The following is a 14,672-nucleotide window of genomic DNA, read 5'->3' as shown; positions in this document are numbered from 1 at the left end:
GGGGAAGGGGAGGGGAGGGGAGGGGACCACAAAAACCCAGCAGATTCCATCCTAATATTTATGTACTGGCTTGCAACTTTTCACAGGATGACAGAATCCTTGGGGTTAGCAGGGACCTCCCTCTGGTGGTCACCTAGTCCAATCCCTATGCCCAGAGCAGGGCATGCTATAGCAGGCTTCTTGAGAACATTTCCAGTTAGGTTTTGAATATGCCCGGGGACTGTGACTCCCTGGGCAGCCTGTTCCACTGCTTCATCATTGTCAGACTTTTTTTTTTTTTTTAATTTAAATTGAAATAGAATTTCTGTTATTTCAACTTATGCCTGTTGTCTCTTATCCTTGTCAGTGGTCACCTCTGAGAGCATGGCTCTGTCTTATTTCCTGCCTCCTACCAGTATTTGTACACGTCAGAAAGATCCCTCTAAGCCCTCTTTTCTCCAGGCTGAACAGTTCCAGTTCTGGCAGCGTTTCTTGGCACGTCAGATCAAAACCTTAAATATCATAATGGCTCTTTTGTTTACAGCAACTAACTTTTACAAATTAGAAACCAATTCTTTTTGTCGGTGGGTGAGGAACTAAAAAAGCATATTTGCAAATGAGAATGAAGAAATGGACGAAGTAATAGTGACTTGAGTACAGTACACTGTTACTGTCCCACTAGTTAAGCTAATCTTTTTGCCCTATCTTCAATTTATATCTTCTATTAGAGAATTAGTTAATTATTGTCATTATTCATAAAATTAGCTGTTATCTTCTTCTTCTCTTTACTATGAGAGTGGTGAGGTACTGGAACAGGCTGACAGAGAGGCTGTGGATGTCCCATCCCTGGAGGTGTTCAAGGCCAGGTTGGATGGGGCCCTGGGCAGCCTGGTCTGGTATTAAATGGGGAGGTTGGTGGCCCTGCCTGTGGCAGAGGGGTTGGAGATTCATGATCCTTGAGGTCCCTTCCAACCCGGGCCATTCTGTGATTCTGTGTGATTTTTCTCTGCTCAAGTCCTGCAGTTTAAATCCCTTCACTTGATCAGGCAATAATTCTCACTACTGCCATTAATGTGCACTGTACCTTGCTCCTCTTGACATACGAATCTTCTTCATATACATCACGGGATAGGCCAAAATCAGAGATCTTCATTTTGCGCCCTTCGGCCACCAGAACATTCCTGGCTGCTAAGTCACGATGGACAAGCTTTTGAAAGAAAACGAACAGCGGTGTTTATACTTCTGAAGGAACATACTGACACATCCGTCTGTCACAAGGACATGCTCACATCACTGTCACACAGCTCTACCTTCATTTCTGCCAGGTACTGCATTCCTCGTGATATCTGCCATGCAAATGATATCAGATCTCCCATTGTTAAAGCTCTCTCATCGGGGTTATCCAAATAACTCGAATTCCTGTTGCCATCACTACCCACGTAGCTTGGTCCCACTTTTCGACTTTCCCTGAGAAAACTGCGCAAGGAGCCATATTTAGCATATTCCACAATTAAATAGAGCGGGCCTGGAACAGACACACACACTGGTAAGTTAGCACTTAATCACAGAACCATAGAATCATAGAGTCGCTCAGGTTGGAAAAGACCTCAAAAGTCATTGAGTCCAACCACAACCCAACCATACCACCCTACCTCGAACAACCCTCTGCTAAATCACGTCCCTGAGCACCACAACCAAACAGTTTTTAAACACATCCAGGGATGGTGACTCAACCACCTCCCTGGGAGCCTGTTCTGGTGCTTCAGAAGGTTGTCTTTTTTTTTTTTTCCCTTTCCAGAAAGGCCTCGTCTAATCAACACATTGTTTTTAACAGTCAAAGGATCCAGACACCTCTGTGCTCAACATAAAATGCACTGAATGAGCCATGAAATATTTCTAGCTTATATTCTCTATGAGCAAATTTCAGCTTAAATCGAGCCATAATTCAGGCAGTAACCTATTCCCTCATCTGGATAATTTGAGGTTGAATAAAGACAACCTTCATAAAAATCACATCTGTGAAACAGCCTAACTTAGAAAAACTCATAAAAATAAATGGATAAATAAATAAAAAGCAAAATTCTTTTCTGTAGTGCATGATGCTGAGCTCACAAAGCTAATTCCAACGTTGTATCTGAGGAGCCTTTTCAGAGTGCTTAAAAACAGTCTGACATTTCAGTCCATTAGTTTCTCCTCCCTGTTACGCACATGAATAATATCCACTCCGAGTTTTAATGCTAAAGACATTTGCCTGCTCTATCAAAACCCTCCCACTCCATACACCAATGAATTAGCTTGATATTGTTTAAAACCCTGTGACTCAGTAACAGTTCACTTCCTTAGGGATGAAAAGATGCATTATACTGCAAAGAAAAAAAAAATCCTGCCCTGCTGGTTCATTACCTTGCTAAGACTCAGAGAGGACTCAATCCTGAATTATATTCTCTGTCTATAAATAATAGTGCCATCTGCAACAGGGCAAAAAAGGCAGGCCTTAGCCTGAAGTTGCCACATATGTACTGTAATTTTAGGCTGCAAAAATCACAAAGTCTTTAAGGGAGAAGAATCACAATTAGATACACAAAACGAGGAGAACTGCTTTGCAAATTCATTTAATGTGAACAGAAATTATTCAGACCAATTCCTATGCTCAGCAATGAAAATGGGAAGTTATAATAAAAAAAAGTTATAATAAATAGATATGAAAATTTCCTCCCTCTTAAAATATACTTTGCAATGACTGTGGCTTTTAACAAATCTATCTATCTAAGAGGGAGACGAGTTTTGTGAAACAACAAGAAAACTCAGATGTCAGTCTAACCATCAAGCTGTATTTTAACAGAGGGATCTGTAGTTAATAAAAGGAGATGTCACTCTCCGAACTCAGGCATCAAAGTAGTTACAGAGTGAATAACAGTAACTATAATGAAAGCTCCATTAGACTTTAAGAAATAATCCATTTTTGAAAAGCTGTACTGAGCATCAATGTAATAGGAAAATACAGATTGTTAGGAAGACAACTGGTAGTACAGTTGTTGACTTCAATATATAGCTTCAGATTCAAAATGAATACTTAAGTTTTCATTCAAATAATGAGCTTCTAATATTTACCATCTTGACTGCAGGCTCCGTAAAGTTTGATGACATGAGGATGGTTCACCTGTTTCAAAAGGTTGAACTCTGAAAGCAGATCTCGCAGCTCGCTCTGGGAAGCATTTTCTGCAAAAGATGTCCAAAAACACAGCTGTGTTTAGGAAAGCATTATCCAGAAGTTCTCTACATACCACCTGAAGCATAAGCTTCGGGTTTTTTTCCAGCCATTTCTCCTAGAATTACTAGGAATTTAGAAAATCCACTGTCCTGCAGTTGTTCATATCAGAACCAGGTGAATAGGACACTGCTGTGCTGACTGGAAGACATGCAGTCATCACCCCCTTCCATCCAATACAAATGACTACATCAAGAGAAGGTCATCCCAAAGTCAGGATCAGTGTCTTCAACATCTTGCAGATGCACCAAAAGTATTACAAATGAAAGCAAATTTATAGAGTGAATAAGAGCAAACGAAGATTCAGAAGAATACGAAAGCCAAAATTTTGTGCTGACTGAACAAAAGACTTGCTCAATTATCTTCCCTATAATATACAACCCTTATCTTTCTAAACAGATTTTCTGATGGAATAAAACTCTACCTATCAACTGGCTTACATTTGCAGCATATATCCAGATTTTGGAGTTCAGAAGCTAAACATATGGCTCAGATTGATTTTAGAGGAAATCATGTATGCAGACGTTGCTGATGTCAACGGCAGTAGTGTGACAACATGCATGCTTTCTTAGCCTTTCAAGGCTAAGAATTCTTCATACAGTCTTTGAACACTGAATTTTGAAGGAAATATTATTCATAAAGACACCATAGGTCAGTGATTTCCTTTTGTCTGCTTCATCTTTAATGCCGTTGTCATAAAGAATCTCCCTGTATCACTCTTACAGTGTCATTATTGGGCAGCTTACAGTCATGTACTCACACTTACTTAATGTTAATAAAAACCAAAGTCAGTTTCTGTTCTTTGTCAACAAAGTGTATTTTTTACCATAGAGTCATTAAGTACAAAAGAACCCGTTTACATATCCATTTAAAATGTGTGCTAATAGTTCTCTCAGTTACCATTTTTGATTCTGTTGTTCTGTATGTCAGTGTCAGTCTGCTACATATTGTCTGTATGCAGATAAGATTCTCTATATAAATTGTCTGCATACAATTATATATATACATACATATATATATATACATATATATATATATATACACAGTCATATCCCAGAACCACAGAACTGTGGAATGGAATGGACCTTGCAAGGTCATCTAGTCCAACTCCCCTGCAATGAACAGGGTTACCTACAGCTACATCAAGTTGCTCAGATTACTCTCCAGCCTGACCCCAAATGACTCCAGGGCTGAGAGAGCACCTCCACTCATACTTCAAAGCACCTTAGTCAGGGAGTGTTAGTATTTGATAGTTGCTCACTACTGTTAAAGAGTACAAAACCTACTCATTTATCTAAACCAAAACTGAATGATATGAACTTAATGTCTATGAAAATATTTGGTTTGTCTAGTCTTGTGTAACGTGCAAGAAAAGACTGAATTTCTCTGGGGCCCTTGTTTGCCTGTCTTCTGAAGAACAACCTTCTAGAGCGCACAAATTGCGATAATTAGCTCTGAAGCTCTGTGCCACTTGTTTTTAGCAAGTAGCAAATGACATCTATTTGCTTGTTGGTTAGCATTATCCACTTAAATTTTATCTTGATGAGGACTTTCGTATCATACAGGATTCATATGCACAAAGTGGTAGAAATGGCCTGAAAAAAATCTTCCTCTGTTCCTTTTAACCTCCATCCATAGGTCCAAGACTCAGCTAATTCCTTACAGTTCCCCTTTCCCTGCCCAGAGCATTGCACAGAGTTCACAAAGTAGGAAAAGTCCTACCCTAACCACACAGATCAGGAAAGAGACATATTTTATTCAGTTAGCAGGAGGTCTTCTCTACTAACTTACTGATTAAAGATCAAACACAGAGTCCCTAATGCTAGGCTGAGTAACCCTCTGCATATGAGGATAAAGCTAATTCTGTTGTACATAACAGGGAAAGGATGGACGATGTTGGTCTGATCCAAAATAACCATTCTTTATTCCTGGCGGTATTTTATAGAGTGCTTGGGACTAATGCAATCTTTCTTACACTTGACTGAAGTTAAAACAATAAAAAATAAATATTTCCAGCAATGCCAAATGTTCTCTGCAACAAAGTAGGAAAACGAAATTTCAAGTGACTATGTGCAAAGTAATTTACATTACAAAGGGATTCATTAGAGCCTGAAGCATTACTGTAAATGTCAGATCAGTTTATTTAAATAAGGTGCTTAAAATAAAGGGCTACTCTTTCCTACTGTCAGTTCTGCACTTAATAGCTAGGGAAAGCTGAATGTTAAATCATCTGCAAGTAAAAGCAACATTTTTACCACTATGTCTTGGAATCTTAACTCAGTCCCACGTTGCTGATGACAACGCGTTAGGAAACCTGTGATACTCAATGCACAAATGAATATGAAATGAAATAATGCCTAAGAAAAACTGTGTATTAGAAGAATACACAAGTTGTTACCTGAACACTGCAGGAGCTGCTTGACTGGTCTTCAATTCTGAAAAAACTTAGATCTATATTTTATATATATGATCTATCTCCTCTGAACCTCCTGGAAAGTAGGAAATGCTTCATAATGCATTTACTCCTTTGGTAAAATGATGCAATATGCAGCATCTTTGCTCTCAAGCAGTAGCAGATGGATTTTTTAAAAAAGACTTGTATGTATATTCAGCTTGAGCTAGCTGCCCAGCTAAAGGCATTGTCTCGTATCCATAAGCCTTTCTGAAGGTTCTTGTTTTCCATCTTTGTCCCACATATTCCTAGGTGCCTGTTGTATAGGGACTATATGCATTTATATGTTTTAGTACACCAAACTACAGAAAAGAACACAGCTTTAATATCCATTTCAGCCCTTTGTCTCTGATGAATAAACGACAAGGGAACAAGTTTAAGCATTTCCATTGACCTCCTTCACTATCATTTCTTATCTGGCAATGCTGTCATTAGAAAACAGGCCTAGGGGTGGCAAAAGCTGTGGTTTACATGCCATGGATTCAGCTTCTACCTGGAAAGCACAGTAATACTGGAGACTTCCCACTTCAGAGACCAAACAAACAAAATATATTCTTCATGTTTTTCTTTCAGTGCAATTTCTTTTTTTCATATGGGATAGAAATAGGTATTTGTGGGGCTGAAAAATACTACAAAGAGACAGAGACGAGAGCTTGGTGTCTCACATTATTATCTCACCATAACCTAGGCATACATTTTTTCCAAGCTTTAAAGTTTTATGAAGACATCAAAGAAAGCACTAGGGTATTAAATCTGGGTATGGAGATTCACCTAGTAGGTGAAAAGTAGATCAGAAAGTAGACAGAATTCTCAAATAGAAAAGTAAGTAACTTAATAGGCCTGTTATTTCTCTTCCCAGGATTGTAATGTGATGTATTTTGAAAACTCTGCTGAAGAAAACTACATAGAGGTAAAAAGAAAATCAGAAAGCATTAGCAAACCCTTGCAATATTTCTAGTAATGCAAAACAAAATTAAATGCATTTGCTCCGTTAAGACAGAGAGCCCTTGAATATCTTGAATTAAAACTGTGGATATCAACTTATTTGGATCAGTGTGATGCTAGACCCCCTAAAGTCAGAAATCTGTCAGAATAAACACCTTCTGGAAGAAATGGAGGCTATGGCACCAGTTGTTTGTAGCTGACCTTTTACTCTCATAGTAGCCCATTTTAAAATCAATGCGGAGGCTGCAACAATTTTCCACTAATTTCAGAAGCAGGGGGGAAAGTACCTTTTAGCATTTTGACTGCCACAGTAGTATAGCCAGCTCTCCCCTTAAGCCTGAAAGCTGTCGCCTTGACAACCTTTCCAAATTCTCCTTCTCCAAGAGTCTTGCCTAGAACCAGGTTCTTCCGAGGGAACTCCCACTTTGGATCTTCCTGCAGGAAAGAAAAGGAACCCTATAAGAATGGATCAAAACAGGAGCGACTAGGGGCACTGGAATTTTCAACAGGAAACGTTTCTTCAGGAGTAGGTGTGCTTTGGTGTACAATTTTGGTTGGTCTTTGTTATTTAATGAGTGCGTTGCTCTGAAAACTTCTGAACCTCTAAACATTTTGCAAATGTTTTACCATTATCTTGAAATTACATCCTTCAAAAAGCCTGTGGACAATAGATTATACTTAAAAGGCTTGAAAAGTGGTTACAAATGAAACAAAGTGATGACGAATAAATACTTGCTTTCAGAATAACTTTGAATAAGTGATCGTACACTTCAGAGAGAAGTTAATCAATTTTACTTGCAGAATAAGGCAGAATAAAGTTGGTTAGACACAACAGTCCTCCTCTTAGGAAATGAGTATTACTGAGCTTTAAATTTGCAAAATGGTGACAGATATACGCACCAGATTAGACAGTAAACAGAGTACAAAGGCTGTGAAGACCTCAGCACAAACCTCCAAACAGATCTGATGTTTTCACATATCATATAATATGGCAGTGTTTCTCTGCTGCATTAGTACGTGAAATGCACCAGCTGAAAGTGATTTACCAACACAGAAGAAGCCAGAGTAAAGATATGACAGTTTGACTGGACAAAGATTCTTAAAGTGTGGGTGAGATACCCATGTCAATTGATACCTACAGAATATAGGTATATATGAATATAAGATAATCAAAACCAGATCTCAACCTTTTTTCTTTTTTCTCCCTAATTTTATCCTTGCTGTGACACTGCTCATCACAGAGATTACAAACCCACTGATTACTAGCTTACATTTAGATTATTTTAACAATGTTATGTTAAATGTAACAATGTAAACAATTATATTACTTTAATAATGTCAGATTACATTTATTTCAAAATAAAAAAGTGGCTCAAGTTGTAACTAACGATACGTTATAACAACACATAACAAAAACGGGGCTGTACTTTCCTTCTGCAGTAAATTACATGGTTTATTCAGTTACCACCCTCAGTTCCATTCACGTGCTCATCACCTCTGTTTTAGTTATCTAAGTTCGATGTTTCTCTTAGCAGATTGCATTTCCATTTCTGCACATATAAGCACCCTTCTTTGTGGACAAGGCAGATACGGGTGTAAAATGAAATCTGGCTTACCGGTATCTTAAAGGTGTCTACAGACACCTGGTTCTCCATGGAGTCTAAAGAAGGCCGACGGACATTAGTAGAAGAATAACTGATGGGATACGATTGGGCTGGGCGCCGGAATGTCATTTCTGCAGAGGCAATAGGTGGTTTTGGAGAATTCTTGTGGTAGCGATGGATGAAATAGGAAGAAAGCAGCACAGAGATGATGAAGGACAACAGCACTGCCCCTGCTATCACAGTCTTGCACACTTCATCACAAAATTGCTCTGTGGACCAAGAACAATGTGTTAGAACTTTGCTTGCTGTTTCCAAGTTTCGATTTGGCAGATGAAGTGGCACGCACAGGTACAACAGAAAAAGAACTCAAAATCATTTTAAAAGTTGGAGGAAAATCTGATAGGCTTTTCTCAAAGAAGTTTGAAAATATACCCATTGCACCTTTCATTTTTTTAATTATTATTATTATTACTTTGGATACCAGTAGAGAATTCAATGCTTAACTGTTTGTGTAAAACGTCAGGATAGCTAGCTTGATCCCATATTCCTTGTTTTTGTAGACGCAGCTATTGTTAAGACTCTTCTTAACAGTCAGATCCAGCCTGCCATATACTGATCTTCTGACTGTACTCAGATGCCTGTAGGCACGTGACTGGATTTTGCTTGTGGACAATAGTTTATGTTAGAACAATTCAATGAAATAAGATCACCTTCAAATGTGAATTTTAATTCATTATTGTGTGATTTGTTAGACATAAGAAAATACTTATCTTCATCTTTCCAGACTTTAAAGAAGGAGACTGAATATTTCTGCTTTGTATTTAACAAAATATTTTTTGTGAAAATACGCTTATGCTGCAAGTTTATATGCAATATGCATTATTTCCTCCACATGCACTTGATCTTCTCCAGAAGCACTTTTGTCTTTCTTTGCAGGTAGGATTTCTTTAAGCCTAAGTGCCCTAAACATCGCTCCTACAGAGTTGTTTCATGCAGGAACTGAGAGATGCAGCATGCCATCCTTACATTGCTTTTCACCAGGAGGCTCTGACCTCAGATGCACAGATAACTTAGTAATGTTGTCTGCAAGCTGTACCTCTAAAACTACTGGGAACAGCAAATCATTTTCTGCAACTGGGAAGGGAATAAATGTGAAGATAAGGCCCCAAGATTTCCTTTTTTATTTTATTTCCTGTTATATTTTATTATTTGTTATATTTATTTCCTGTTTTATTTTAATGCCTATAGAAAATTTATTTATTGAGGCATATTCTTTCTAGTTTAGTTACATAAATGCTAATAAGAAACATAAAATAATTTGCAATAATAAAACCAATTTTAAAATAACAGCATTTAATCCTCATTAATCTGTTCTGAGGAACCGTAAAGAGCTTTTACATTTAAACAAAGGATGATGTTTAAGTGATCCACTCCTCCTCCTCACACAATGGGTGTTGGCTATCTGACATTTTGAAGCTGAGATTTTCAGAAGCGATTAGGAGGCTGGAATTACTTGAGAGTAATAGAAGTCATTATTCTAATTCTCCTAGGTGTCTTTGCAAATACCAGGTGAGTCTTACTGAAATGCAAATACTGCTGGAGAGCAAAAGATGGCCAACCTGTTCTTTATGGATAAAAAAAGAATCTTTAGCGAAGCTCTGAAGTAACCTCCCCCCTCTGGAGGTTTTCCGTTTCCATGCAGAAGTCAAAGTGCCACTTCTGAATGGATTTTATACTACCAGTTTCTGAATAACAATATTGCTCAATAGGGTATTATAAAGAACCAGATATACTAATGCTTATTAATAAGTCCAGAAGTTTAGACTGTTGCATACATACAGATTGGAGATAAAAAAAAGAGGGAAAGAATAATATGGGCAAGAGCAGGTGACGACTTACCCTTGATATCATCTTTCTCACAGTAACAGTTCTGTCTCGGGAAGCAGTAACAAATCCCATGTCCTGACTTAATTCCAAGATTTCCAGTGCCTTTCCCATGACCACCAATAATATTTCCATCTAATCAAAGACAGAAACAAGATTCTCACATGGCATTAAATTAAAAATAAATAATTTTAAAAAATAGCTCAAGGTTTTCCACATTTTCATCCTAGTATGCATCTGTAAACTGACAATGCAGCACAGGGCAGTGATAACGACAGGGATTTCTGAGCATTGGAGTAGATCAAAAATGCTGAAATTTCTCAGGTCCTGAAATGAGAGGATATTGGGCTGCTCGAATCTCACCTGATTAGCTGTTATTCCCATTATGGAAGACTCTGGATTAAAATGTTTGTATAATAAAAATAATTATGTTTGCACTGTGTAGTTGAAATACATTCCTAATTTCACATATACCATAAAACATAATGTATAATCCCATTATTTCGTGCCAAATTTCCACCTCAAATGATCGTTTCATGGCTGTTCAGACTTCATTTCTTCATAAAGCATCACAGTTCTGTATCAGAGATGTCTTTTACATTTCCGAATTCTCCCTAAAATATTTTCTCTAGCCTATTTATTTCAGTTTATCTCTACCACGATCTAAGGTATTTTTTCATGCCCGAGTTGCTGCACAGCCCAGTGGTAAAGTTTAGTCAGCAGTCTACAGCTTTGAGTTTTGTTCCTGGTTCTGATGCCAATTTCACCTGACTTTGGGACAGTCAGCACACTGTTCTGCATGTTGCTTGTTCCGTTACCAAATGGAGATAACAATACCTAGTTACGTCTGTAAAACGCTGTCATTCAGAATGATCATCTAAACCAAAAAGGGATTCAAAAGGTGAATAAGATATATTCAGTAGTTGTATTATTCCAAAACATTTTCCTCCTGCCCACCTAATTTGAGATCAGAATGAATGACTCTTTCTTTTGTATTTTTTTGAATGTTTAACAGAAATCGAGGAGGAAGATATTTTTGCCGAAAGGGAAGCAAACATCCTTCCTGATCTAATGTGAAAACAACAACTTGTATCCAAGCAAAACAGACAGATTTTGGTCATCTTTCCAAGAAGGGCACACCTACTAAATTATACCCAGCACAGTGTGCTAATTTGGGGTATGACTGAGTCACTGCTGAGTCACAAAACTTGTTGTTCGGAGCACTGTGGTGTTCCCAAAAATTCCAGCTTATGCCCTCACCAGTCAACTTCATTTATTATGATAATGAAATAAAGTTTCCATTAGCCTCAGAAAAATCAGAGGACCTGGAAAAAGGGGGAAGCAGAGGATGAGCAGGTCCTATCCAAACTGTTTTGAGCAAGGAATTTGAAGACATGTTTTTTTGTTTTAACGCAGCAGGGAAAGAATGAACGTTTCGACCCACAGTGAAAACATGGAGCTTCCTACATGTATTCCAGTGAGCCATAAAAGTGTTTTTCACCAATTCAGTGCTGGTAGGGAAATTCCAAGAATGATCAGTGTTATTTTGAATTGAGTAGTATTTTACTTACTCCTGTTTCAAATCATCAGTTGTTTCCACTGCACTGTGGTGGCAAAGAACTTTCCCTGCTTCATGACCATTTGGAAAAAGGAAAAACAGTAATTCTATCCCAAGCCATGTAGAAACTCCAGAAATTCAAAAAGTGAGAATACTAGTTGTCAGACACAACCAAAGGCAGAAATAGATTGCTGCTGAAAACAAAGGAAGGTAGAAGCCAAAAGACGTTATTTTCTTCCAGTATCAAAAAGCCAAAGTTCAGAGAAACCTACAAAGATAAGCTGTTTCGTGCAGCTGCCCCTGAAACAGTTACAGCAAGGAAGTGTGTTGTTCAGAATGCAGTTAGGTTGCCTTTATTTGATGGGCACAGTTCTGGCTGTTTCAGCTGAGTGCCCCGAATGTAATATTCATAGCGTTAGAGTGTGTGAAAAAGCAACGTTGGGAATCAAGCACATAGCCATTATAGTGCCAGATGAATTATAAAAACAAGTATTTTAGCAACTGCATGTACTTAAAGAATATCCTTGATCTTAATGCATCAGGGGCTTTTCTATTTATTACTTACCATTTCCAAAGAAATGTTCTCTGCCAGTAAAAGCTGATATAATGGCATTCCTGTACCTCTGAGCTCCCAAAACACTCTCATTTCTTCCTCTGTAAGTATATTGGTTTTGGGCACCATCCCAGGTTCTGAATTGTACCAAATCCCATATAAAATTTTCCAATTCAGACATTAAAGAAGCATATACAACATCTTGAAAGCTTCCCTTACTTGCCTGCTTCTATTATCCAATAAGCCAGTATTTCTTTCAGGCTTCTGTCAAGCAAAGCATTTGATGCTATAAATGTTGCATACTGTATGTCTTAGCACTACAGACCCTGGCACAGATATTTCCACTTTTAGAATGACAACTGATTTCTGTTATTACAAAAAAAAAAAAAAAAAAAAGGTGATTGTGTATCTTAAATTACTTTTATCACATTATTACATTAGAGTGCATAAAACCCAATCTTTAATGTGGCAGAAATGGTTGAAGTGAATGCAAGTAATTAATCATCTGAAAAGAATTACTTTTTTTTTTTTTAATTTAATAATTTGATAAAAGTAATTTAAAATAAACAATCACCTTTTTTTTTTTTTATGTGAGAAAGACTAAGCTGATTATTAATTGATTTTCATAGAGTAACTTAAGTTTTAGACTATGATAAAACATCAGTTCCTCAAAGGCTTCTTTTTAAAATGTAAATTTAGAGCGTACAATTCCACAGCCAAGAACGATTAACACAGCTATGTCTTTATCCATCAATTAGATACCAGATCCTGTATAAAAAGATGCAATTAAAAGCAATCATCTCGTAATAGATTTAAATGCAATACAGTCAAATGTTTTGCTAGCCTTCGTATCTTCAGGGTGACTTGAGAACATGAAGCTATGGGCAGCAATGAGAGTGAGTGAAATGAAGACAGATGCACTGAAGAAAAAACATTTCAATTCTCCCTTCCCAAATGCTGTTCATGTGAACCTCTGCACGTACCTTCAAATAGAGAGGGAATAATTTTGATGGTTTCTAGTCAAATAAGGCCAAATGCATTTCTGAAAGTGACCCTTTCAGAGCACATCTGGTTTTAAACTGGAATTTATTTCTACTTATTTAAATGGTAGTGCAAATAGGCAGGATTTTTATTTCTGTGTGCCAAGTTTGGAAATATGGTGTTAACTTGCATAATATTAGTATTTATTCAAGTAAATACCTCCACTGAAAAAAACACTACTTGCAAATTAAGAGGGGGAGCAGAGCGATGAGAAAGAAACCCTACCTTGCTCTGACAGCCAAAAGGTGTTAGCTGACTGGCTTCAAAATAACAAAATGAGTCCCCATAAACTTGACACTGTTGTATGATTCATATACAGATATAATAATGCAGAAATAAATATGTGCAGCATGTAAAAGTATCCAATGTTAAGAAAGCAGAACTTAATGAACAGTGAATTGTGACACAGAAAAGCCAAGCCTAAAGCATTTCCATACTTGTGCAGTCCTGGGGGCAAATAGCTGGATCTTTGCTCTCCACGATATCACAGGTGCCATCTGGACAAGTCTTGATACTTGGGGTGCATGTGGAATAGTTTGTGGTGATTCCTATTAACAGAAAAACAGACAACTGCATAAACACTACAAACACATTTTCCAAATTCAACTGATGGTTGCAGAGCTTTAAATTGTCCATTCCAGTTAAACTGATACAAATCCAATCTGTAGTCTAGCACCTTGTGTTACAAGTATCATGTTCAATCCACCAGAAAGAAGAGCAAGGACCATTCCAAACGAACATCGTTTTCCTTCCCACAAAGAATGAATGTTCCATTTGGGTATTATGTTTTACGGGGGATTTTCGTTTGCTTGTTTATTTTAACCACAGCTTCTGGGTAGCTCACTATGCCATGTTGTCCATCTAGAATAAATCAGTTTATATCCATGGAAGTCAAAAGCACAGTTACAGCTAAAGAAGAACTTGACTTCATACAAGAGATACAAACCTTTTCCACTCCCCTGTCTCCACTGGCATCTTCCTGTTAGCGCTCCCAGGCCACCACACTCTTCACATTCAGCAAGGTGCTTACTCATAGCACAGGAGTCAGGGCAGTCCTCTTCTTTTTTAAAAACTGTTGGGAAGAGGGCTTGCTGTCAAATCAGTACAAGGAAAATGAATACACAAGCAAGTTAGATCAAATCATAAGGGAAATTCCTTTCTTCAGGGCAGATAGGAAGAAAGGAAAGATGAGGAAAGAGAGGAGAGAGTGAACACTGACTTGATCAATTAGTTCATGTAACACTTAAAAATCCAGGTGTTACTCTTTTATGAAATTAAACAGTAAGATCATGATAGCATGGTCATTGCTTGATGGCACACAGTCAGTGCCCAAGACAGTAAAAATATGCACCTTGGTTACAGGACAATAGGGACTGTAAGTGCTTAAA

The 14,672-nt window shown here is 37.7% G+C and overlaps 1 protein-coding gene across 1 annotated transcript in view; it reads right to left on the bottom strand.

Annotated features, from left to right (window-relative positions):
• Window positions 1–14,672, bottom strand: part of RET (ret proto-oncogene) — an 87,145-nt gene that overhangs the window by 12,000 nt on the left and 60,473 nt on the right. The window contains exons 8-15 of the mRNA XM_042863513.1: window positions 14,231–14,356; window positions 13,722–13,832; window positions 10,148–10,267; window positions 8,261–8,517; window positions 6,932–7,079; window positions 3,091–3,198; window positions 1,290–1,504; window positions 1,064–1,186 (exon numbers count right to left, since the gene is read on the bottom strand). Coding sequence (XP_042719447.1) covers window positions 1,064–1,186; window positions 1,290–1,504; window positions 3,091–3,198; window positions 6,932–7,079; window positions 8,261–8,517; window positions 10,148–10,267; window positions 13,722–13,832; window positions 14,231–14,356 — 1,208 coding nt within the window. The remainder of the gene's footprint in view (window positions 1–1,063; window positions 1,187–1,289; window positions 1,505–3,090; window positions 3,199–6,931; window positions 7,080–8,260; window positions 8,518–10,147; window positions 10,268–13,721; window positions 13,833–14,230; window positions 14,357–14,672) is intronic.

This window comes from Lagopus leucura, unplaced genomic scaffold, assembly GCF_019238085.1.
Source record: "Lagopus leucura isolate 7727_CA_CO unplaced genomic scaffold, USGS_WTPT01 Super-Scaffold_739, whole genome shotgun sequence".
NCBI classification, from domain to species: Eukaryota; Metazoa; Chordata; class Aves; order Galliformes; family Phasianidae; genus Lagopus; species Lagopus leucura.
This window is presented reverse-complemented; position numbering and strand designations above follow the sequence as displayed.